General features: G+C 47.7%; 1 protein-coding gene across 1 annotated transcript in view; it reads right to left on the bottom strand.

Moving 5' to 3' along the window:
• Positions 1–25,003, bottom strand: part of LAMA3 (laminin subunit alpha 3) — a 203,758-nt gene that overhangs the window by 106,410 nt on the left and 72,345 nt on the right. The window contains exons 20-28 of the mRNA XM_038766444.1: positions 23,157–23,256; positions 19,446–19,602; positions 15,251–15,383; positions 13,200–13,342; positions 9,146–9,243; positions 7,619–7,772; positions 5,773–5,933; positions 3,592–3,700; positions 677–774 (exon numbers count right to left, since the gene is read on the bottom strand). Coding sequence (XP_038622372.1) covers positions 677–774; positions 3,592–3,700; positions 5,773–5,933; positions 7,619–7,772; positions 9,146–9,243; positions 13,200–13,342; positions 15,251–15,383; positions 19,446–19,602; positions 23,157–23,256 — 1,153 coding nt within the window. The remainder of the gene's footprint in view (positions 1–676; positions 775–3,591; positions 3,701–5,772; positions 5,934–7,618; positions 7,773–9,145; positions 9,244–13,199; positions 13,343–15,250; positions 15,384–19,445; positions 19,603–23,156; positions 23,257–25,003) is intronic.

Genomic DNA, 25,003 nt, shown 5'->3' with positions numbered 1-25,003 from the left:
ACCCTGGGTTCTAAACCCGGCTCCACCACATAATAATAATAATAATGTTGGAATTTGTTAAGGGCTTACTATGTGCAAAGCACTGTTCTAAGTGCTGGGGGGATACATGGTGATCAGGTTGTCCCAGATGGGGCTCACAGTCTTAATCCCCATTGTACAGATGAGGGAACTGAGGCTCAGAGAAGTTAAGTGACTTGCCCAAGGTCACACAGCAGGCGTGGCGGAGCTGGGATTCGAACCCATGACCTCTGACTCCAAAGCCCGTGCTCTTTCCACTGAGCCACGCTGCTTCTCTTCACATGTCTGTTGGGTGACCTTGGGCAAGTCACTTCACTTCTCTGGGCCTCAGTTACCTCATCTGTCAAATGAGGATTAAGAGTGTGAGCCCCATATGGGACAGGGACTGTGTCAAGCCTGATTAACTTGCATCTACCCCCGTGCTTAGAAGAGTGTTCGGCACATAGGGAGCATTGAACAAGCACCATAATTATTATAATCATTATTATTAGACCCATTCCCTGCCCACAGTGAGCCCAGTGGAAGACCCAAACCTTCGAGCCATCTGCCGAGCACAATAACAACATTTTGGCTGTAACATTACAACATCAGAGTGTTTCAGCGCTGACTCCCACAACTCCTGTCACTGGGCTGGAACGGGAGAAAGGAAGCCAATTACCTTTGGTTAACGAACGGCCTGTAACTGGCGACACAGTGGACGCTGGGCTTCACGTATTCAGTGGAGAATTCTTCCGCTGGCACAAAGCAAATCTTGTGCTGGAGAAGAATGGTGCAAAAAACCACCCACGATCTGTCATGAACTGCAGAACTACAAAAGGCCCTTTGAAATGACAACCATCCCACTTCATCACAGACAGTTTTGGAACAAAAGCCCCTTGTTATCCCAGAAACCATTTGCATTCCAGTTCATGGAGTATGCCCAATTTAGTACGCCCTTCGATAAACTGTTGCCTAATGGAGAGAGCATGGGCCCGGGGGTCAGAAGGACCTGGGTTCTAATCCTGACTCTTCCACATGTCTGCTGTATGACCTTGGGGAAGTCACTTCGCTTCTGTGGGCCCCAATTACCTCATCTATAAAATGGGGATTAATAATAATAATAATGATGATGATGCATTTATTCATTCATTTATTCAATCATATTTATTGAGTGCTTACTGTGTGCAGAGCACTGTACTAAGCGCTTGGGAAGTACAAGTTAGCAACATATAGAGACGGTCCCTACCCAACAGTGGGCTTATTTATTAAGCGCTTACTACGTGCAAAACACTGTCCTAAGCACTGGGGAGGTTAAAAGGTGATCAGGTTTTCCCACATGGGGCTCACAGTCTTCATCCCCATTTTACAGATGAGGTCACTGAGGCCCAGAGAAGTGAAGTGACTTGCCCAAAGTCACACAGCTGACAAGTGGCAGAGCCAGGATTTGAACCCATGACCTCTGACTCCAAAGCCCGGGCTCTTGCCACTGAGAGCTCCATGTGGGACATGGACCATGTCCAAGCTGATTGGCTTGTATCTATCCCAGCGCTTAGTACAGTGTCTGGCACATAGTTAAATGACTGCCCCGAAGTCACACAGCAGAAAAATGGCAGAGCCGGGATTAGAACCCAGGTCCTCTGATCCCCAGGCCCATGCTCTTTCCACTAGGCCACACTGCTTCTCAGGCCATGCTGCTTATGAATCAATCAAATCAATCTTTTTTAATGGAAGTTTACTGCATGCAGAGCACTGTACTAGGCGTTTGGGAGACTACAATATAACAGAGTTGGTAGACACGTTCCTTGCCTACGAGTTTACGGTCTATAAGTATCCAGTTGGGCCCCTGGCCATTTAGGTGAGCCTGGTTCAGATACCAACAGTTAAATTGAGAAAGATAGATGTTCTAATGCCAGCAGGATGTGCCCCTGGTCATGGGTTCAAATCCCAGCTCTTCCACATGTCTGCTGCGTGACCTTGAGCAAGTCACTTACGTTCTCTGAGCCTCAGTGTCCTCACCTGTAAAATGGGGATTAAGATTGTGAGCCCCATGTGGGACAGCCTGATCACCTTGTATCACCCCCAGCGCTTAGAACAGTGCTTTATATGTATATATGTTTGTACGTATTTATTACTCTATTTATTTTATTTGTACATATTTATTCTATTTATTTTATTTTGTTAATATGTTTTGTTTTGTTGTCTGTCTCCCTTCTAGACTGTGAGCCTGCTGTTGGGTAGGGATCGTCTCTAGGTGTTGCCGACTTGTACTTCCCAAGTGCTTAGTACAGTGCTCTGCACACACTAAGCGCTCAATAAATATGATTGAATGAATGAATGAATGCTTTGCACATAGTGAGTGCTTAACAAATGCCATCACCATTATTATTATTATTATGTGTGTAGTGGTGATGAAGGTTGGTGTTGAGCCATCCCCACTCTCTCCCTTGATCTCCTGATGCCCAGTGGCACGCTTTCCAAGGTGGTCAATGAGGAGAACAGGTGTGGTGATGACCCAGAATGAAAAGCTTTTGAGACCGCAACGGTGGCGGATACAATTGTGACCCCCGTCCTCCCGTTCAGAAAGAACACTGGAAAGGGCTTAGCCCATCTCCTGGGCAGAAGCTTGAAAAATGGCGGGGAGAGGGGCATTGGGCAGGGGACCCAAGAGGAACCAGAGGGCCGGACAGAGATGACCGGAAGGCAGAACCACCCGAAACCCCCGATGGAGAAGCCTTCACCACCTCCCTTGCCTATCAGGGGACCAAGAATCCCACAGGCCATCAGCTGAAGAGAGAGGTGGGGCTCGGCTTCTTCGCGGGGAGGCGGGAAGCCAAGAGATGAAATCCAGACCTAAGCAGCAGAGGGGAAGCAAGCCTCCTCCTCTAAGAAACAGTGTGGCCTAGAGGATACAGCACGGGTCTGAGAGTCAGAAGGACCTGGGTTCTAATCCCGGCTCTGCCACTTGTCCGCTTGTGACCTTGGACAAGTTACTTAACTTCTCTGTGCCTCAGTTACCTCATCTGTAAAGTGGTGGTTAAGAGTGTGAACCCTATGTGGGACAGGGACTGTGTCCAACCTCAGCACTTAGAACAGTGCTTGACACATGGTAAGTGCTTAACAAATACCATAATTATTACTATTATTATTGTTAACCCCATGGCTCCCAGGGCTTGTGTGAATGTCGATCCCAGGGCTAATTTTCTATGGGCCTCTCCAGACTCTGGAACCATGCCATCACCCCATAGGGCTATTCCTGAGTTCGTGCGTTCCCCCCACCCCAACAAACAAACCCCACAGATCCAAATGCTTGGTCTCTCTCCATTCCCAAGCTTCAGACGGCACCTGGAGAGCTTCTGCCAGGGCAGGATAGACAGCCTAGTCTGGGAGCCGGACTGTGGTAGGATCTTTGAGCTATAGACACCCCTCAGTAGCTGGCTCTCTAGGAATCTAGTGGAGTCCCCACATGGCATTTCTGGACACCCTCTCGCCCTGCCGTACCACCCCAGGTAGGACGACTGTCCGGTTCACTGTGAACCACTCTTGGGGCCCTGGGGTGAGGGACAGAGTCACGGCACCAAAGCAGACACGGCTTACCAGGAGGAAGTGGGCCACGGATGCCCTCAGGTGGACTTTCGCATCTTCTAGCAGCTTAAACACGGCAATGCGGCCCAAGTCATCAACCACCACACTGCGGCACGGGAAGCTGAAACGGGAAATAGAGCCCAGTGCCTAGTCTAGATCCTCACCCAAAACACTACCCCACAGCCTCCCTGCCCCACATTCTGCCTTTCCCATGTTGCTGCTAAACTGGTACGGGGCAGGTGAGCAGCCAAGGCCTCGGCCGCCATGAAAGTGTTCTTGGGATTCCTGTCAGGGAAGAGGTTTCTGTCCATTTCAGGGGAAGAATTTGGAGAAGCCCAGAGCCTGAGAACATGACAGCTTCCTTTCCAGAGCTAAGAGTGGTGTCTGAATCATCTGAGCTTACGTCTCCCTAGCTGAAGGAAAGGAAGAAGGAAACAGTCTCATCAGACTGTGTACTGAGTTCAGTCATTAACAATGGGCTCAGCTTCCAGAGGCCAACAGGGAATTAATTGAACACTTAGACTGAATAGTCCATCTCTACCCTGCCACGCTGAGGCGTTGGCACGTAAGTAGCACATAATAAATACCGCCATGAGTATCTTGTTCAGAAAATGTGGAAGGAATGAAGGAGAGAGCTTCCCTGCAATTCTCTGCATGTCGCTTTCAAAGCAGGAAGTCAAAATGACAGCTTCGGCGGGCAGTGATTTTCACAGTAGATCTCCCTAGGCTGGGCTGGGCTGTGCATGTGAGGAAATGCTCTCAGTATGGCTCCATAAACAGGCCCTCTGATCTGAACATTTGGCTGGTTTTTTTTTCGAGATATTCTATTATTTGACAAAATATTTGTTCCGAAATGTATTTGGCAGTCTGTTCTTCCTCCCTCTTGGAGTGTGAGCCCCAAGTGGGACAGGGACTCTGTCCAATTTACTTAGAAAGTATCTACTGCAGTACTTAACACAGTGCTTGGTGCAGAATAAGTGGTTAACAAATACCACAATTTCTATTATGATCACCAGGAACACACTGAGAAGAGAGGATTTGACTTTCAGCTTCTGATCATTATGTGCAATACTGAAAAAATGTATGCAGGGAGACCTCAGTAACTCAACCAAAAGTCCTCCGAGCTGAACTAAGGATCCATCCAATTTGGAAAAGTCTTTTCAAATAAACCTTAACCTCAGTGTGGTGGGTGCGTGCCTCCTCCAGGTCTGCATGTTTCTGAATGTGGTCTAAATTTAGGCTTTGTTTCCTGGGGAGACACAGAGCAGCCTCTTTAGATCTGCTCTGGATAGCTGGAAAATTCAGGAAAAATTTCTCTCTCCTCCCACCTCGATCTCCCTGCCTATGCTGCTCCCACAGTTTAACAAGACTTCGTAAATCATAAGGAAGATGGGAAACAATCTTCTTTAGATCAAAGCCTGCTGACCCACGCTAGCAGCAAGGTAACAGGGTTGAATCACTGAACGGGAAGCAGTGTGGCCTAGTGAAAGAGCACGAGCCCAGGAGTCAGAGGACCTGAGTTCTAATCTAATCTAGTTCTAGAATAACAATCATAATGACATTTAAGCACTTCCTATGTTCCAGGCACTATGTTAAGCATTAGGACAGATACAAGATAATTGGGTTGGATACAGTCCCTGTCCCACAGAGGGTTCAAAGTTTAATCCCCATTTTACAGATGAGGTAACTGAGGCACGGAGAAATTAAGTGACTTGCCAAGGGCACCCAGCAGACAAATGACAGAGCCAGGATTAGAACCCAGGCCCTTCTGACTCCTAGGCCTGTGCTCTTTTTACTAGGCCATGCTGCTTTTCTGTCTTTCCCATCACTGTACACACCATTCAGGTTGGACACAGACCCTGGCCCACATGGGGCTCACACTCTAGATCTCCATTTTAGAGGTAACTGAGGCCCAGAGACTAGAAGTGACTTGCCCAAGGTCACATAACGGACATGCGGCAGAGCTGGGATTAGAACCCAGGAGACACAGAGCCCGGCCCACATGGGGCTCACACTCTAAACCTCCATTTTAGAGATGAGGTAACTGAGGCCCAGAGAAGAGAAGTGACTTGTCCAAGGTCACAGAGGGCGGAGCTGGGATTAGAACCCAGTTGCCAATGTGACCAGCCAGTTCCTCTGCAGACAGTCTGGGCTCCCAGAATGGACGGGCCTTCCATTCCTTCACGACATTACCTGTATCTGCAGCTGTATACATTCACCCGGCCAGCTGAGGCAGAGCCAGGATCATTCACCACCATATCCACAGGATACAACTGATTGTCTTCATTGGCGTATTCAAGGATCACCACGTACAGGCCAGCCTGAGGAACGCTCAACCTCAGCTGCAGCTCAACCTGTGGCGGGGGTCAGAGGAGACAACTGAATGAGGAACGCTTATTAGGTGCTCTGCTCACAGTGGGCACTCGATAAGGATTAAAAAAAAAAGAGGGGGCAGTCAAACAAGACTCTTTCCACCCGCTATCATTTACTGGAAGAAAAGAAAACCTCCCCATTATACTGAAAACCTCTAAAGAGCAGGGACTGAGTCTTTGGTTTCTAGTGTATTCTCTTTCCTAAGCGTTGAGTACAATGCTCCGCTTACAATAGGTGCTCAATGAATACCATTCATTCAGCCGTATTTATTGAGCGCTTACTGTGTGCAGAGCGCTGTACTAAGCACTTGGGAAGTACAAGTTGGCAACATATAGAGACGGTCCCTACCCAACAACGGGCTCACAGTCTAGAAGGGGGAGACAGACAACAAAACAAAACATGTGGACAGGTGTCAAGCCATCAGAATAAGAATTGAATCCCCGTTTTAAAGGTGAGGAAACTGAGGCGGAGGAGTTAAATGTCTTGCCCATAGTTACCACTGCTGATGATTAGGGAAACCACAAGATGGGGCAAGGACTGCATCTTTAATTGTATTCTCCCAAGCATCCAGTACATTTCTCTCCCACAGTTACACTAACTGTGGTATCTGTTAATCACTTGCTATACGCCAAGCACTAGACGAAGCTAATCAGGTCTCGCAAGGAGCTCACAGTCTAAATAGAAGGGAGAATGTTCCAGTTTTGCAGGTGAGGGAAATGAGGCACAGAGAAATGAAGTGACTTGCCCAAGATCAGACAACAGGCAAGCGGTGGGGCCGGGTTTCAGGCCTGTGCTCTTTCCACTAGAACAAACTGCTTCTCTACAGTTCAGGGAGGGAAGGCGAGGAAAGGCCAAGCAAGGCAAAGGGAAGAAGGCAGGCATGCAGGCTGGACAACTCAAATTCAAGCTGTTTTTCTCAATCTTTTCCCTTTCTCTCGATTTGAGTCAGTGCCAACAGAGACCATCACTGCTAAGGAAGGAAAAGTCGGACCTTGAAAGGGATTAGGTATCCCAAAAGTGATCAAGAGCAGGGTTTGGAAGCCGACAATAAGGATGAGAAGCAGCATGGCTTAGTGGATAGTCCATGGGCTCGGGAGTAAGAAGGATCTGGGTTCTAGTCCCGGCACTACCACTTGTCTGCTGTGTGACCTTGGGCAAATCACTTCACTTCTAGGAGCCTCAGTTATCTCATCTGTAAACTGGGGATTAAGACCGTGAGCCTCGTATGGGGCACGGATCGTGTCCAGGCCGATTACTTTGAACCTACCCTAGCGCTTAAAACAGCGCCTGGCACATAGTCAGCACTTAACAAAACCCATTTCAAAATGAAAGGTTTTTCTCAGGAGAAATCCAGTGCACGTGTTTGTGTGGCTGATTTGGAATGGCGCTGCCTCGACCATCCCTCCCCAGGTGGTGATTCTGAGGCGAGTTCTCTGAGACCCTGTGCAGAGAGGATCATCACTAGTACTCTGGCTGCCGCTTTTCCGGCCTGCATTCTGTCTCCCAGACCCTATTACCTCCCGTGAAGCCCAAAGCAGAACAGCCCAAAGCAGAATTGTGGCTGACTCGAGCAAACCAAATTCTAACACGAGTGTCTGCCCGCCTGCTTCTCACATCCTGAGTGGATTTCTTCCCGAAGCTTCAAGGTCAGTAAGAAAAGTCCTACCTCTCTCCCGCTGATGTCAACCATGGCCGGGAGCTCTGGAGTGCTCTGACGGAGGACTAATTTCCTGGGTTCTCCAGCGACGAGGAAGTTTGTGCTCTCACACGCGAAGAGGCAGCCAAATCTGTCCACTGGCAAATGCTGATAAAGCAAGCAGCTTCAACAGGAAAATATACACAGCCATTACTACTCGGGACAGCCTACCTCGGGAAGTCCGTATGGTCACTTGACACTTCAGAGCCACCTCTATGACGCCCAGGACCCCACGGGGCCTCATATTAAGAGAAGAGCACAGGCCTGGGAATCAGAAGGTCATAGATTCTAATCCCGGCTCAGCCACTAGTCGGCTGTGTGGCCTTGGGTAAATCACTTTACTTCTCGGTGCCTCAGTTACCTCATCTGTAAAATGGGGATGAGACTGAGAACCTCACGTGGACAGGGACTGGGTCCAACCCAATTTGCTTGTATCCACCCCAGCGCTTAGTACAGTGCCTGGCACATAGTAAGTGCTTAAATATCACTATTATTATTATTTCTTGTTAACTGTTGAACGGGATTTAGGATTTCGAGGCTCAAAACCAGGAGACTGGTTTCTCTTTCCCGTTGTTACTATTATTATAGTGGTATTTGTTGAACACCTACTATGTGTCAAAAAAACCATAACAATGATAACGGAAGAACTGTTAGAAAGCTTACAGATCATGGCAGAAGACAAGACATTCTGGAGAAAATATATCTAGAGAGTCGCTATGAATTGGAAACGATTCGACGGCACTTTATAATACTATGTGTCAAGCACTGTTCTAAGCACTGGGGTACACACAAGTGTATCAGGTGGGACACAGTCCCTGTCCCACATGGGGCTCACAGTCTAAGTAGGAGGGAGGAAGATTTAATCCCCATTTTACACACTCTTCACTTTTATAGACTCGACAGCATTTAAAAATAATAAAATTAAAATAATTACAGTTGAGGAAACTGAGGCCCAGGGAGGTGAGGTGACTTGCCTAAGTTTTCACAGCCGGCAAGTGGCAAAGCCAGGATTAGAACCCAGGTCCTCTAACTCCCCAGCCTGGGATCTTTCCTCTAGGCTACACTGCTTCTCTAGTTCTGACGCTTGGTAATTTTGGGCCTGAAACTCTTTCTCTCCACCTCCTATGGGAGCTCATCATCATTGTGACCCAAATCTTGGGGTGTGCCGTCACCTTTACCGTAAAGATCTCAGACAGATCACCGAATCTCCCCATTTTCCTGGAACGTAGGTGGAACCCAATCTGCCGACATCTGGTCTACTGAGGGAAACACTGTGGCTCAGAGCAGAGGAGTGACCTAGAGTCACCCAGAGGTGTCAGGCCCCGAGCCAGAACTCCGGTTGCAACGCTTGTTGAGAGCGTGGAGGTTTCTGGAGGAGGCTTAGTTTTAGACAGTGGTTTGGGGGGTACGTTTGAGAGGTTCTTGGCTCCCTCAGCTTCAAGTCTTGTCTGCCAGGGAAGCATCGCATGCTTTGGGGTGGGCATGGTGTCTACTAACTTCTCTTCCGCGGGTCCCGAATGGGCACATGGCTGAGTGACTCGCCGCTGCAGGATCGGAGCTTCGTAGTATTCGCTGGGGATCAGCACCAGGTAATCCTGATTGATGGAAGGGAAAGGTGATTTACATCTCCAGTAGCCTCTCCACAGGGCCAGAACAACAAATACACCCACTCTGTGACATCCATCACAGCTGGAAGGCTGTGGGCCCCGGGCGAACCATTCTTTCAGAGCAGCGTGGCCTGGTGGACAGAGAGCACGGGCCTGGGGGTCACAAGGTCATGGGTTCTAATCTCTGCTCCGCCACTTGGCTGCTGTGTGATCTTGGGCAAGTCATTTCACTTCTCTGTGCCTCAGGTCCCTCATCTGTAAAATGTAAGACTGTGAGCCCCATGTGGGACAGGGACTGTGTCCAATCTGATTATCTTGTATCTACCCCAGTGCTTAGAACAGTGTCTAGTACAAAGTAAGCATTTAAATACCACAATTATTAGTAGTAGCATTAATAACAAATAACATTATTATTATTATCAATCTTGGCAGTCTCCCTCTGATTTTCCTAGAAAATACCAAGTGTCCCATCATCACCAATGTTTGCATGTTACTGGGAAAATTTTCCCAGCTGCTTCAACTTTTAAAGAAAAGTTACCTAAATGTGGCGGTAGTTGTTAAGCATTTGCTACGGGCCGAACATTGTACTAAGCACTGGGAGAGATACAAGATAATCAAGTTGGGCACAGCCCTGGCTCTCAAGGGCCTCAGAGGTTCAAACAACAAACCAAACATTTCCAGTTATAGAGGAATAAAGGCAGTGACTTGGTAAACACGATTAAAGCACACAACAGCTATCTTAATTGTCCTTTCTTTTTCAAGTTTAAAGCAATGGAAGAGCCCGGGCCTGGGAATCAGTCAATCATATTTACTGAACACTTAGTATGTGCAGAGAACTGTTCTAAGCACTTAGAAGAGTACCGTACAGAGTTGGTAGACACATTCCCTGCCCACAAGGAACTTATTTACCCGTAAATTCTGGATATGTACATAAGTGCTGTGGGGCTGAATAAAGGGTGAAAATCCAAGTGCCAGGGTGATGCAGAAGGGAGTGAGAGAAGAGGAAATGAGGAGGACCTACTCAGGGAAGCCCTCTTGGTGATGTGAGTCAGAGGACCTGGGTTCTAAATCTGGCTCTGACACCTGCCCACTGTGTGACCCTGGGCAAGTCACTCACCCTCTCTATGCCTCAGTTACCTCATCTGTAAAATGGGGATTCACCTTATTTCTTCCCACTTAGACTTTGCCCCCCATGAGGGACAGGGACTGCCTCCAACCTGATGGGCTTGTATCACTCCAACCCTTAGTACAATGCCTGGCACATAGGAAGTGCTTAATAAGTACCATTAAAATAATAATAATAATAATAATAATAATAATGAACAGTTCTGACAGTGAGAGCTCATTTGCCAACTTGTACTTCCCAAGCGCTTAGTACAGTGCTCTGCACACAGTAAGCGCTCAATAAATACGATTGAATGAATGAATGAATTCACAGACCAACATATTCTTGACATTCCCTTCCTGTATGAAGAGATAGTTGCTTGGGTGGTGATGTGCCTGCCATTTGCAGGAAGGTTTTGGAATCTGTCTCCATTCATTCTTTCAGTCGTATTTACTGAGTGCTTACTGTGTGCGGAGCACTGTGCTAAGTGCTTGAGAGAGTACAATATAACAAAAAACAGATACACTGCCTGCCCACCACAAGCTATCTTCCCAGAGCCTCAGGCCAAAGCAAGTAGCAACCCTTCTCCTGACTGGCTAGCTGTTGTTTTCCAGGGACCAGTTGCAACATCACAACCCACACCATGTGGACCCCTGAAAAACCAAGTTCAAGCCCTGTGGTATGGCCCTCGACTGGCTTCCAACGGGTTTTCAGCAGCAAGGATCAGGATCAGGTGATCCCAGAGGAACGGCCCAGATCAATATTCTGGTTGGCTTAGCTTGCCTCCCCACAGGGAACGGAAGAGCCTTACGTCTTTCTCCTTAGTTCCACCTAGCACCTAGAACCACGCTAAATCCCTGCACCACAGTTCAAGGTTTTGAAGGACGTGATGAAGCTCCATGGGAAGAGAAGCAGCTCTTTGCAAAACAATCCCCCGTCTTTGCTGGTGGGATCGAGCTCCGTAGGCTGGGCCGGGCGGGCAGCCGGGCACCGCCGCCGCCACCAATCTTCTCACCACTTTTCTGCCCGAGAAAGACCCCAGAACTCGGTTAGGGGAGCTGTTTGTGTCACTGTAGATGACTCCTACGAGTACTCCGGCTGTCCCGGCAGAAAGAAGGCCGGATCGTGTCTGTTCGTCGGGCTTTTTGCCCACCATCTAGAAACCACTTGGGGGAAGTTGCTGGCTTTACAAAACTCCTCTGAACAAAACTGAGAAGTAGCATGGCCTACTGGAAAGAGCCCGGGCCTGGGAGTAAGAGGAGCTGGGTTCTAATCCTGGCTTGGCCACCTGTTCGCTGCATGACCTTACGCATCTCTGTGCCGCAGTTACTTCATCTGTAGAATGGGGATTAAAGCTGCGAACCCCATGGGGGACGTAGGCTATGTCCAACCAGATTACCTTCTATCTACCCCAGTGAAGCAGCGTGGCTCAGTGGAAACAGCCCGGGCTTTGGAGTCAGAGGTCATGGGTTCAAATCCCGGCTCCACCAATTGTCAGCTGTGTGACTTTGGGCAAGTCACTTCACTTCTCTGGGCCTCAGTTACCTCATCTGTAAAATGGGGATGAAGACTGTGAGCCCCCCCGTGGGACAACCTGATCACCTTGTAATCTCCCCAGTGCTTAGAACAGTTCTTTGCACATAGTAAGCGCTTAATAAATGCCATCATTATTACCCCAGCGCTTAGTCTAGTTTTTGGCACATAGTAAGCACTTAAACAGCATAAACAAAACACGTTTTCCCCTGGGTAAATGGGTTTTCGGAGATAACGTGCTCCTAGGACTCTTGTGAGCTATCGAATAAAGTATCGAGAGCCTGCTGAGTGCAAAGCACTGTGCTAAGCGCTGGGGAAAATAGGCAGGTGAGAGGATTAGATGTGATTCCTGGTCCTCCCCAGTCGCTTTCAATCTAAGACTAAGTGGAGGAGGGCTACCAATGGACACAAAAGGAAAGCGCTTAGTAAAGTGCTCTGCGCTCAGTAAGCACTCAATAAATATGACGGAATGAATGAATGAAAGGTGAAAAAGTGAAAACACAAACATAAAAGGCAGGTAAAATCATTGGCCTTAGAGCAGCTGGGTCCAGAGGATGGAGGAGCAAGTTCAAGCCCCGCATGGTTCAGAGCGCCGGGCTCCTGGTGGCCGCCACAGAGACTTCCAAAGTCTTCCCACTGTTCTACGCTTCGTGGAGGTCTCAGGCTGCCACTGCTTACGTCTTTCCTGACTCTGCTGGTGCAGGGCAGCTTGGGAGCGAGGTTTCTGGGATGGCATGGAAAAGGGGAGGCGGGGTTTTCCAGCAGCGTCGCTCAGCGGCCCAGTCTGGTTGCGAGTGTTTGAGGCCCTTCCCGGGTCTCTCACCAGCTTTGACCAGTGTCTGGAACTCCCTTCCTGATCCTGCTTGCCCCATCCCCGTCCCTCGAGGCCGGTGAGATACGGGAGGCTGCTTATTTAGAATGCTCATTCCACTTCCTCCTGGCCCAGTGACCTTCCGGGTGGCTTAGGAAGGGACCTTCTAATTGTTCGAGAAAAAACTCAGGCGAATTTAGGAGGCCACAAAGCGCTCTTTGATGAATCGATTTCCCAGAGGGTTTGCAAGCCACCCGCCGCTGGGGAGGCCAGGAGGGGGTCTTAAAGCTGGGGAACAGGGAACAGGGAGGGATGGTTAGGAGAGAACCCCCAAGCTGACCCCAGAAAAGACACCTTGTTTGAGCGGACTCAATTCTCCAGGCCTCACAGCGACTTAAGGTGAACTGAGGGTGACCTAAAAGAAAAAGCCAGCTGTCCTGGCTCTGGAAAGCCAAAGTCACTGTGCGTCTTGACTTGGCGTCATGAGCCTCTTACCAGGAGGACGCCCTCGGCCATGACACAGATGATCCACGGTCCTGGGCTGAGAGAGAACGGCTCGGCGTAGCCGCTTCCTGGGATGGTGACAAAACTGGGCTCTTCAGTGGGTGAGAAGATAACTTCTTTGCTTTGAACATCCCCTGTCACCAAAATAAAAAAGGATAAATGACTTTTTCATCTATAGGCTGCAGAAGCAGCGTGGCCTACTGGGTAGAGCTAGGGCTTGGGAGTCAAAGATCTAGGTTCTAATCCCAGCTTTGCCACTTGTCTGGGTGTGCTTTGTGATTTGGGCAAGTTACTTCACTTCTCTGTGCCTCAGTCACCGCATCTGTTAAATGGGGACTCAATATCCATTCTGCTTCCTACTTAGATTGTGAGCCCTGGGTGGGAGCCAGAATGTGTCTCATCTGATTATCCTGGATCTTCCCCTACACTTGGAAAAGTGCTTGACACATAGTAAGCAGTTAACAAATAACACAATTATTATTATCATTATTATTATTATTGTTAAATCCTGCCTGGCCCTAAAGGCCCTTCATTCTTCTTCTCTTTTCTGGGGGATCCTTTCATCCTTCTTCAATAGCCCACCTTCCATCCTTGACTCATTGTTGTCTTTCCTAAACCCACTCCTGTATCTCTACAGTCTGTTTAAACGTCAATGCCTTCCGACACCACAGTGACCACAAAATCAGACTGAGCACACACTAATCACAAAGACACCTTAACAAATGAAGAGGTGCCTAGGCTTCTAGAAAACAGAGTCACAAAGAGATATCTCTCAAGCCCAGAATGGGCTTGGGAGTCAGGAGGACCTGGGTTCTAAACCCGGCTCCACCACTTGTCTGCTGTGTGAGCTTGGGCAAGTCGCTTCACTTCACTGGGCCTCAGTTACCTCATCAGTAAAATGGGGATTAAGACTGTAAACTCCATGTGGGAGAGGGACTGTGTCCAACTTGATTAGCTTTCGTCTACCCCAGTGTTTAGTACAGTGCCTAGCATATAGTAGTAGTAATAATAATAACTGTGACATTTGTTAAACGCTTACTATGTGCCAGGCACTTCTCTGTGCTTCAGTCACCTCATCTGTTAAATGGGGACTCAATATCCATTCTGCTTCCTACTTAGATTGTGAGCCCTGGGTGGGACCCAGACTGTGTCTCACCTGATTATCTTGCATCTTCTCCTACGCTTGGAAAAGTGTTTGACACATAGTAAGCAGTTAACAAATAACACAATTATTACTATTATTATTGTTAAATCCTGCTTGGCCCTAAAGGCCCTTCATTCTTCTTCTCTTTTCTGGGGGATCCTTTCATCCTTCTTCAATAGCCTTCCCAGTGTTTAGAACAGTGCTTTGCACATAGTAAGGGCTTAACAAATGCCATCATTATTATTACTATTACTGGGGTAGACAAAAGGTAATTGGGTTGGGCACAGTCCCTGCCCCACATGGGGTTCACAGTCTCAACAGTCTTAATCCCCAGTTTACAGATGAGGTAACTGAGGCACAGAGAAGTTAAATGACCTGCCCAGGTCACACAGCGGCAGAGCTGGGATTAGAACCAGGTCTTCCTGATGTGCAGACCCTTGGTCTATCCACTAGGCCAGTAGTTATTCCAAAGTAAGCGCTTAACAAATACCATCAAAAAAAAAAAGACCAATAGAGATGTTTGATTAGCTTCTATCTACTCCATTGTTTGGTACAGTGACTGGCACGCAGTAAGTGCTTAACAAATACCACAAAAAAAGATGACCAACAGAAATGTTTAAATAATAATAATTACGGTACTTGTTAAGTGCTTACTTATGTGCCAAGCACTGTTCTAAGTGCTGGAGTAGATACAAGGTAATCTAGTTAACAATCTGGGCAAATACAAATCAGGGAAGGGACAGTAACTGTTAAGGAAAGTCAGTGCTATTTCTGAGGATCCTTAGAATAAAAGCTCTCCACGGGATCCACACTGATATGAAGATAACAGGGGGAAAGGTTTTTCTTCCAGGGGGGATGGCCCTGTCTCCTCTCCCGGCTTCCTGGAGATTGCACCCACCTCCTCCGGACAGAGATGGATAAGCGGTCACGCGTCCCAGCACCGTTTCCATTCCAGGGTTCAGATATCTCAGGATAACCAGAAATAAGTGGAGGCTTGACTTTTCCACCTTCAAAGTTATCTTCACTTCGTTCTATACGTGGAAGTTAACAAACACACAAAATGCCATACGGTTTAGCAAGTTCCTTGTGGGCAGGGATTGTGTCTATCAACTCTGCTGTACTGAACTCTCCCAAGTGCTTAGTACAGAGTTCTGCACACAGGAAGTGCTCAGTAAACACTACTGATTGATTGATTTGATTTGTAAGCTCCTTGAGGACAAGACCACATCTTTAAATTCACTATATTTTCGAATGGTCTCAATCAACTTGTACTTTCCAAGAGCTTAATACAGTGCTCTGCACACAGTAAGCGCTCAATAAATACAATTGAATGAATGAATGTAGTGCTCTGCCCACAGTAAGTGCTCAACAAGCACTTTCATTTGATTCTGAATAGAAAACTGGCTAGAAGCCAGGCAAGCAAAATAATGTCTTCATTCATTCAGTTCTATTTATTGAGCACTTACTGTGCGCAAAGCACTGTTCTAAGCACTTGGGAGAGTACATTGTAACAATAAACAAACAAATTACCTGCTCACAAAGAGCTTAGTCTAGAGGGGGAGACATACATTAATATAAATAAATTCCTTGTTCACAAATCTCACACACACATACACGTTCCCTAATGTGGGCAGGGAATATGTTTACCAATTCTGTACTCTCTCAAGTGCTTAGTAGAGTGCTCTGCATAAAGTAGGAGCTCAATTAATACCATTGATGATGATGATCATGCTAATGTTAGGAAGATTTAGGCAGAACAGCAAAACAGCATACTAAAATCACTTCCTAAAATCACTTCTGCTAAGAGTCCCAGCACACTGTCTTGGTGACATACAGTTTTATGCCAACCCCATTCCCATACACCCAATCCAGGATTTTTAAAACTGGGCAGAGAGGGCTGAGGGGAGATCTTAGGGTAATTAGGGGGGGCAGGTAAATTACTCTCCCCCACTTTGAAGCCTTACTGAAGGCACAACTCTTCCAAGAGGCCTTCCCTGACTGAGCCCTCCTTTCCTCTTCTCCCACTCCCTTCTGCATCGCCCTGACTTGCTCCCTTTATTCATCACCCCCTCCCAGCCACACAGCCTTTCTGTATATATCTGTAATTTATTTTTATTAATGTCTCTCTCCCACTCTAGACTGTAAGCTCACTGTGGGCAGAGAATGTGTCTGTTTATTGTTATTTTGTACTTTCCCAAGCACTTAGTACAGTGCTCCGCACACAGTAAGGTGCTCAGTAAGTACGATTGACTGACAGAGAGGAGGGAAAGGGAAACACATAGCAGTCAAGGCCATAGTCCAAATGGAAGGTTGCCACTAAATACTGAATATGCGGGTAGAAATAGAAAAGGGATTGTGGGACCACAGGAAACATGCAGAAGGATAAGATCCAGGAGAAAACCCGAACCCTTCGGGCAGTAGCTATAATTCTATTTATTCTGATGGTTTTGACACCTGTCTACATGTTTTGTTTTGTTGTCTGTCTCCCCCTTCTAGACTGTGAGCCCGCTGTTGGGTAGGGACCATCTCTATATGTTGCCGACTTGTACTCCCCAAGCGCTTCGAACAGTGCTTTGCACACACTGAGCGCTCAATAAATACGACAATGAATGAACAGCTAAAACTGGGAGCAGAAGGCAGGGGGATGAATCTGGAGCGCCAAAATGAGGACTGAACCCATCTTAACAATGTCAAAAAGAAAATGAAAATGAACAGTAAACGAAGAAAGGGACTAAAGCACATGACCCTTTCAGAAGCAGCGTCGCTTAGTGGAAGGAGCCCAGGCTTGGGAGTCAGAGGAAATGGGTTCTAATCCCAGCTCTACTACTTGTCTTCTGTGTGACCTTGGGCAAGTCATTTCACTTCTCTGGGCCTCAGTTACCTCATCTGTAAAATGGGGATTAAAACTCTGAGCCGCACTTGGGGCAACACGATTACCTTGCATCTACCCCAAGGTTTAGAACACTGCTTGGCACATAGTAAGTGCTAACAAATACCACAATTATTATACCAATTTTCTTTTTCCATACTCCTCTGCTCCCATTCTTCATTCCTCCCCAGGTGACTAAGCCTCAACTTACTGATTCTCCTCTCCCCTCAAATCTGCCAGGTTACAACTGGATGGGAAGATGAGGCGTTGTTTTGGATATGTTAAGTATGAGCTGACAGCAGGATATCCAAGTAGAGACGTCCTGAAGGCAGGAGAAAATGTAAGACTGCGGAGGAGGAGAGAGGACAGGGCTGGAGAGGTACAATTAGGAATCATCTGCACAAAGATGATAGTTGAAGTCTTGGGAGCAAATAAGATAATCTTGTATCTATCCTAGAGTGTAGTCTATAGTAAGAGCTTAATAAATTATGATTGAAATCATGATAGTGTTCCCAAAATGGCCTTAGGGAAGCAGTGTGGTCTAGTAGAAAGAGCAGAGGCCTGGGAGAGTGCTCTGCACACAGTAAGCGTGCAATAAATACGATTGAATAAATAATCCTGGCTTTGCCATTTGCCTGCTGTGTGAACTTGGGCAAGTGTCTTCACTTCTCAGTGTGCCTCAGTGTCCTCATCTGTAAAATGGGGATGAAATATTTATTCTCCCTCCTCAGACTGTGAGCCCCAAGTGGGACAGAGCCTGGGTCAGGCATAATTACCTTGTAATCGCCCTCAGAGCTTAGTAAGGGGCTCGGCACATAGTAAGCGTTTAACAGCTATCACCATTATTTGCTGCCACATGTACATGGGAGAGCACTTTTGTCATCACAGTGAGCACAAGGGGCCAGAGAAGGAAAGGTAGTGACCTCCTCTTAGAGAAGCAGCATGGCTCAGTGGAAAGAGCCCGGGCTTTGGAGTCAGAGGTCATGGGTTCAAATCCCGGGTCCGCCAACTGTCAGCTGTGTGACTTTGGGCAAGTCACTTAACTTCTCTGGGCCTCAGTTCCCTCATCTGTAAAACGGGGATGAAGACTGTGAGCCCCCCGTGGGACAACCTGATCACCTTGTATCCCCCCCAGCGCTTAGAACAGTGCTTTGCACATAGTAAGTGCTTAATAAATGCTATTATTATTATTATTACCCCAGTATTTGAGCAGGGGAGACAGAGCGAGAGGGAATGAGAGAGAGAGCAAGTGAAACGGTGAGTGAGAGACAGAGCGAGCGAGACAGAGAGAGCAAGACAGCATGAGAGTGAGAACGAGCACAAGAGTGCGAAAGAATACAACAGAGAAGGAGACAGCGTGCAAGAGAGAGCACAAGAGAGTGCAAGAGAAAGCACCAGAGAGTGTGCGAGAGAATTATAAAAGAGAAGAAAGAAAATTTGCTTTCCTTAGTGCTCCTTGGCAATTATCTGCCATGTCTCTGAACTGTCATAAAGAAAATCCTCTCTGCGTCTAGCAGAAACTCCTCTCTACCTGGATTACGGCAGTCATTCAGCTCTCTCTCTCCTACCAACCCTCGCTGATCTCCCACTACAATCCAGCCCACAGGCTTTGCTCCTCTTGTACCAACCTTCTCTCTATAAAGCACGCTCTCTCTCTGTCTCCCTCTTTCTCTTCCCTACACCCTTAAAAGATGAGCCCCGCGTGGACTGTCCCACAGGGCTGGTTATCTTAAATCTAGCCCCTTGCTTAACAAGTATCAGTTAAACATTCAATGGTATTTATTGAGGGGTCACCTGCCAGTGTGGAAAGAGCAACCTAAGCCCTTGGAAGAGTACAATATAAGTAGACCTGTCCCCTGACCTCCAGGAGCTTACGATCCAGAGGGGGAAACAGACATTAAAATAAATTATAGATGTGTACTTAAGTGTTGTGGGGCTGAGGATGGTGCATATTCATTCCTTCATTTATTCAGTCGTAGTTCTTGAACGCTTACTGTGTGTGGAGCGCTGCACTAAGCGCTGGGGAGGGTACAATATAACAATAAGCAGACACATTCCCTGCCCACAACGGGTTTACAGTCTAGAGGAGAGAGATCAGGGCTGGCGATGTAGATTTGGGAATTATTCTCAGAGAGATGGTAGTCGAAGCCACGGGAGGTGGGAGGGGAGGGAGGCAAGCCGTCAGGGCCACTGTTTCCCCGGGCTGTTTCCGTTCGGAACTTACCTGAACCGGGGACATCTGAACGTAGCCTCGCCAGCTGAAGGCGGGAAATTCCAGAGGATTAAAGCCGAACCGAACTTCTCTCCCGTCGGGCGTGGTGCCATCTTCGGCCTCAAACTTCATGTGGTGCAAGTCGGGGAAATAGTACGTGCTCTCGGGCCTTTCACAAATGAAAAACCAAACAGGTCGCCAGCCAGCCAATTCGTTTCCCGCTAATTGCCAGCTTCCCACACAGTTACAACTTCCTTCTCCCTAATAAGTTATAATAATTATGGTAATTGTTGAGCGCTTACTATGTGCCAGGCATTGTACTAAGCATTGGGGTGGATACAAGAAAATTGGGTTGGACACAGTCCCTGTCCTGTCCTGTCACTGTGCCTCATTCTCACCTGTCCCGCCATCGACCCCCGGCCCACATCCTCCCCCTGGCCTGGAATGTCCTCCCTCCACACATCTGCCAAGCTAGCTCTCTTCCTCCTTTCAAAGCTCTACTGAGAGCTCACCTCCTCCAGGAGGCCTTCTCAAACTAAGCCCCCTTTTTCCTCTCCCCCTGCCCATCCCCCTCACCCTACCTCCTTCCCCTCCCCACAGCACCTGTATATATGTTTGAACAGATTTATTACTCTATTTATTTTACTTGTACATATTTACTATTCTATTTATTTTGTTAATGATGTGCATCTAGTTTTCCTTCTATTTATTCTGATGACGTGACACCTGTCCACATGTTTTGTTTTGTCATCTGTCTCCCCCTTCTAGACTGTGAGCCCGTTGTTGGATAGGGACCGTCTCTGTATGTTGCCAACCTGTACTTCCCAAGCGCTTAGTACAGTGCTCTGCACACAGTAAGTGCTCAATATATACAATTGAATGAATGAATGTATAGGGCTCACAGTCTTAATGCCCGTGCCATGCTGCTTCTTTAATAAAGAGGCCTGGATTGCGGTCCCTTAGGTAACGGTGACCTAATAGAACAGTGCTAACAATCAGCAGGTGCTGTGCTCTTGTTCCTGGGTTCATCTGGGGAAACAGGATAGGGATTGGGAGTCAGGTCAAGGGTTCTAATCCTGGCTTTGCCACATATCTGCTGTGTGGCCTCGGGCAAATCACTTCACTTCCCTGTGCCTCAGTTACCTCATCTGTAAAATGGGGATTGAGACTGTGAGCCCCACATGGGCCAGGGACTGTGTTCAACCTGATTTGCTTGTGTCCACCCCAATGCTTAGTACAGTGCTTGGCACAGAGTAAGCGCTTAACAAATATCACAATTATTATTATTATTATTAAAGGGGGAAAACCACACACCAGGGCAGCAATTCTGCTTCTTCAAACGCCTCTGCCCACTATCCCCAGGCCAGGCCTGGTTTCTGGAGGCCTGTTCTCCTGGACTGAACTGCTCGGCCACTTTTTTGTCTTTTTTCAATGGTATTTGTTAAGTGCTTACTTTGTGTCATTCATTCATTCATTCAATCGTATTTACTGAGCACTTACTGTGTGCAGAGCACTGTACTAAGCGCTTGGGAAGTACAAGTTGGCAACATATAGAGATGGTCCCTACCCAACAACGGGCTCACAGTCTAGAATATGTTCCCAACTTGTACTTCCCAAGCCCTTAGTACAGTGCTCTGCACACAGTAAGCGCTCAATAAATACGAATGAAGGAATGAATAGAAGGGGGAGACAGACAACAAAACGGAACATGTGGACAGGTGTCAAGTCGTCAGAACAAAAAGAATTAAAGCAAAATGCACATCATTAACAAAATAAATAGAACAGTAAATACGTCCAAGTAAAATAGAGTAATGAATCTGTACAAACATATATACAGGTGCTGTGGGGAGGGGAATAATAATAATAATAATGATGGCATTTGTTAAGCGCTTACTATGTGCAAAGCACTGTTCTAAGTAGAGCGGGGGGATGGGAGGAGGAGGGGAAAAAGGGGGACTGTTGTAAGCACTGAGGTTGGACATGGTCCATGTTCTGAATGGGGCTGACAGTCTTAACCCTCATTTTACAGATGAAGTAAATGAGGCACAGAGAAATTTTGTGGATTACCAAGGTCACCCAGCAGACAAGTGGTGGAGGCAGGATTAGAACCCAGGTCCTTCTGGCTTCCAGGCTGGGGCTCTATCCACTTGGCCATGCTGCTTCTCTGAATGCCCACTTGATAGGGGACTAGGGGCAACAGCTCCAAGTTGCCCTCCCTGAGGAAGAGCCCTGCTTCTCAGGGGCTGGCTGGCAGTGGGCCATAGGTCCACAGGTCTTGTACTCTCCTAAGCGCTTAGTCCAGTGCTCTGCACAAAGTAAGTGCTCATAAATACCATTGCTTGATCAACTGAGTGGGCGGATATCAGAGGGAAGGACCCAAGCTCGTTCCTAGCCCAGGCCCCAGCCGGCTTCGTCTCAGCCGTCGCTGTGCCGTGTCCACTGGGTGAATACTCTGACTTGGGTGGAGGACAGAGGCGACTCGGTGGTGGACATTATGAGCCATTTTACCTCTTCTATGTCCTGAAAGCTGGAGAAAGGTGATTTGGGAGCATTGCTTTCCACCAATATATACTATAAATATTATTATAATTGAACATTAATTAATGCAATATTATATATTTATTATATATTATAAATTTTTTATTCCTCGCGTCTGTCTCCCCCTCTAGACTGCTTGTTATAATAATAATGATGGTATTTGTTAAGCGTTTACTATGTGCCAAGCACTGTTCCAAGCGCTGGGGGTGATACAAGGTAATTAGGTTGTCCCCCATGGGGCTCACAGTCTTAATCCCCATTTTACAGATGAGGTAACTGAGGCCCAGAGAAGTTAAATGACTTGCCCAAGGTCACACAGCTGACAAGTGGTGGAGCCGAGATTAGAACCCATGACCTCTGACTACCAAGCCCGGGTTCTTTACACTGAGCCACTCCGCTTCTTGTTCCTGCCCTCGTTATAGGCAGGAAAATTGCCTGCTATTCATTCATTCATTCAATCGTATTTATTGAGCGCTTACTGTGTGCAGAGCACTGTACTAAGCGCTTGGGAAGTACAAGTTGGCAATGTATAGAGACAGTCCCTACCCAACAGTGGGCTCAGAGTCTAGAAGTGGGCTCACAGTCTGCTAACTCTGTTGTACCCTCCCAAGTGCTTAGTTCCGTGGTCTGCAAGTAGTAAATGCTCAACAAATACGATCGATTGATTGGATAGGGACATTGTCCAAACCAATTAGCTTGTATCTACCCCAGAACTTAGTACAGTTCTGACACATAGGAAGCACTTAGAAAATGGCATTAAACAGAACAAAACGAAGAAAAAACCCAGGCTGACTTGGCCCTGCTCTTTTAATAGTACTAATAATGGTATTTGTTAAGCACTTATGATGTGCCAAGCACTGTACTAAGCACTGGGGTGGACACAAGCAAATCAGGTTGGACATAGTCCCTGTTCCACTTGGGGCTCACAGTCTCAATCCCCATTTTACAGATGAGGTAGCTGAGGCCCAGAGAAGTGAAATGATTTGCCCGAGGTCACACAGCGGACAAGTGGAGGAGCCGGGATTAGAAGCCAGTACCTTCGGACTCCCAGGACGACACTCTATCCACACCTTCTGCTTTTGGCCCTGGATGTCTGTAGGAGGGAAGCCCCTTCACTCCCTCACTCCCCTGGGCAGCCTTCCCCATCCATCCCAGCATGGAAACACGGCAGCGGGCAGGACTCACCGCTGGCAGGCCGGCCCCTCGATGTGGGCCCTGCACCGGCAGGCTCCTGAGGGCTCTTGGCACACCGGGGAGAGAGACCCTCCGACGGCACACTGGCAACCTGAGGACCCAAAAGGCACCCCTCATTTCACCCCACAAAATGGAGGGAACGCGCTCTCCCCGCATCCTGACACTGAAACCCTCTTTCACTGTAGAAATAAACAACACTCCTCCTCTAGCCTGTACGCTCGTTGTGGGCAGGGAATATCTCTGTTTATTGGTGTATCGTACTTTCCCAAGTGCCTAGCATAGTGCTCTGCACACAGCAAGTGCTCAATAAATATGAATGAATGAATGAATGACCAGCAGAGACGTTGGCTCCCGGAGCCCAACAGGTATATGCTCCATAATAATGATAGCATTTATAATAATGATAGCATTTATTAAGCACTTACTGTGTGCAAAGCACTGTTCTAAGCTCTGGGGAGGTTACAAGGTGATTAGGTTGTCCCATGGGGGGCTCACGGTCTTCATCCCCATTTTACAGATGAGGGAACTGAGGCCCAGAGAAGTGAAGTGACTTGCCCAGAGTCACACAGCTCGTAATTGGCAGAGCTGGGATTTGAACCCATGACCTCGGACTCCAAAGCCCGTGCTCTTTCCACTGAGCCATGCTGCTTCTCTATCCAGGAGATGTGTCAGGTTAGGGGACCAAAGAGAGAAAGAAGCTGAAGGCCTGATGACAATATAATGGTTTCTGAGAGAAGGTCAGAGGCAAGGATTGGGGTATTTGTTAAGCGCTAGGTGTCGAGCACTGTTCTAAGCACTGGGGTAGAGTCAAGAGAAGCAGGTTGGACATAATCCCTGTCCCACATAGAGCTCACAATTTTAATCCCCATATTCCAGATGAGGGAACTAAGGCACAGAGAAGTGAAGTGATTTGCCCAAGGTCACACAGCAGACAAGTGGCAGAGCCGAGATTAGAACCCTTGACCTTCTGACTCCGAGACCGATGCTCTATCCACTATGCCATGCTGTACCAGACCCATGCTCTTTCCACTAGGCCACACTGCTTCTACAGTACTTGGGGAAATAATAATGATAATAATAATAATGATGGTATTTGTTAAGCGCTTACTATGTGCAAAGCGCTGTTCTAAGCGCTGGAGGGGGATACAAGGTGATCACGTTGTCCCAAGTGGGGCTCACAGTCTTAATCCCCATTTTACAGATGAGGTTACTGAGGCACAGAGAAGTTAAGTGGCTTGCCCAAGGTCACACAGCTGACAAGTGGCGGAGCCGGGATTCAAACCCCTGACCTCTGACCCTGAAACCCGGGCTCTTTCCACTGAGCCACGCTGCTTCTCTGAACAGGGAGAGTAGCACAGCGAACTCTCGGCTCACAGGGTAGTGACAGCAGAGAGTCAGAGTCCCCAAGCTTTATTCTTAGACAATAGCTTCGCCCCAACCTCTAATCTTATTCCAGAGCCGGGAGTACAAAGCCAAATGGTACAGTTTGACTTCCACTCCCCGACTCTATTGGCCCCTGCCCCTTCCCATGGAGGAGCTGAGGGGGTTCAAATCCCGATTCCGCCACTTGTCAGCTGGGCGACTTTGGGCAAGTCGCTTGGCTCCTCTGTGCCTCGGTTCCCTCACCTGTGGAATGAGGATGAAGACTGTGAGCCCCCGCATGGGACATCCTGATCACCTTGTAACCTCCCCAGCGCTCAGAACAGTGCTTTGCACATAGTAAGCGCTTAATAAATGTTATCATTATTATTATTATTATTTGTTTGCTAGGCACTTACCACGTGCCAGGCACCATTCTAAGAGCTAGGGTGGAAACCAGCAAATTGGGTTGGACCCTC

Source organism: Tachyglossus aculeatus, chromosome 25, assembly GCF_015852505.1.
Source record: "Tachyglossus aculeatus isolate mTacAcu1 chromosome 25, mTacAcu1.pri, whole genome shotgun sequence".
In the NCBI taxonomy this organism is placed as follows: Eukaryota; Metazoa; Chordata; class Mammalia; order Monotremata; family Tachyglossidae; genus Tachyglossus; species Tachyglossus aculeatus.
The sequence above is the reverse complement of the archived record's forward strand: the minus strand, read 5'-3'. Positions and strand labels throughout refer to the sequence as shown.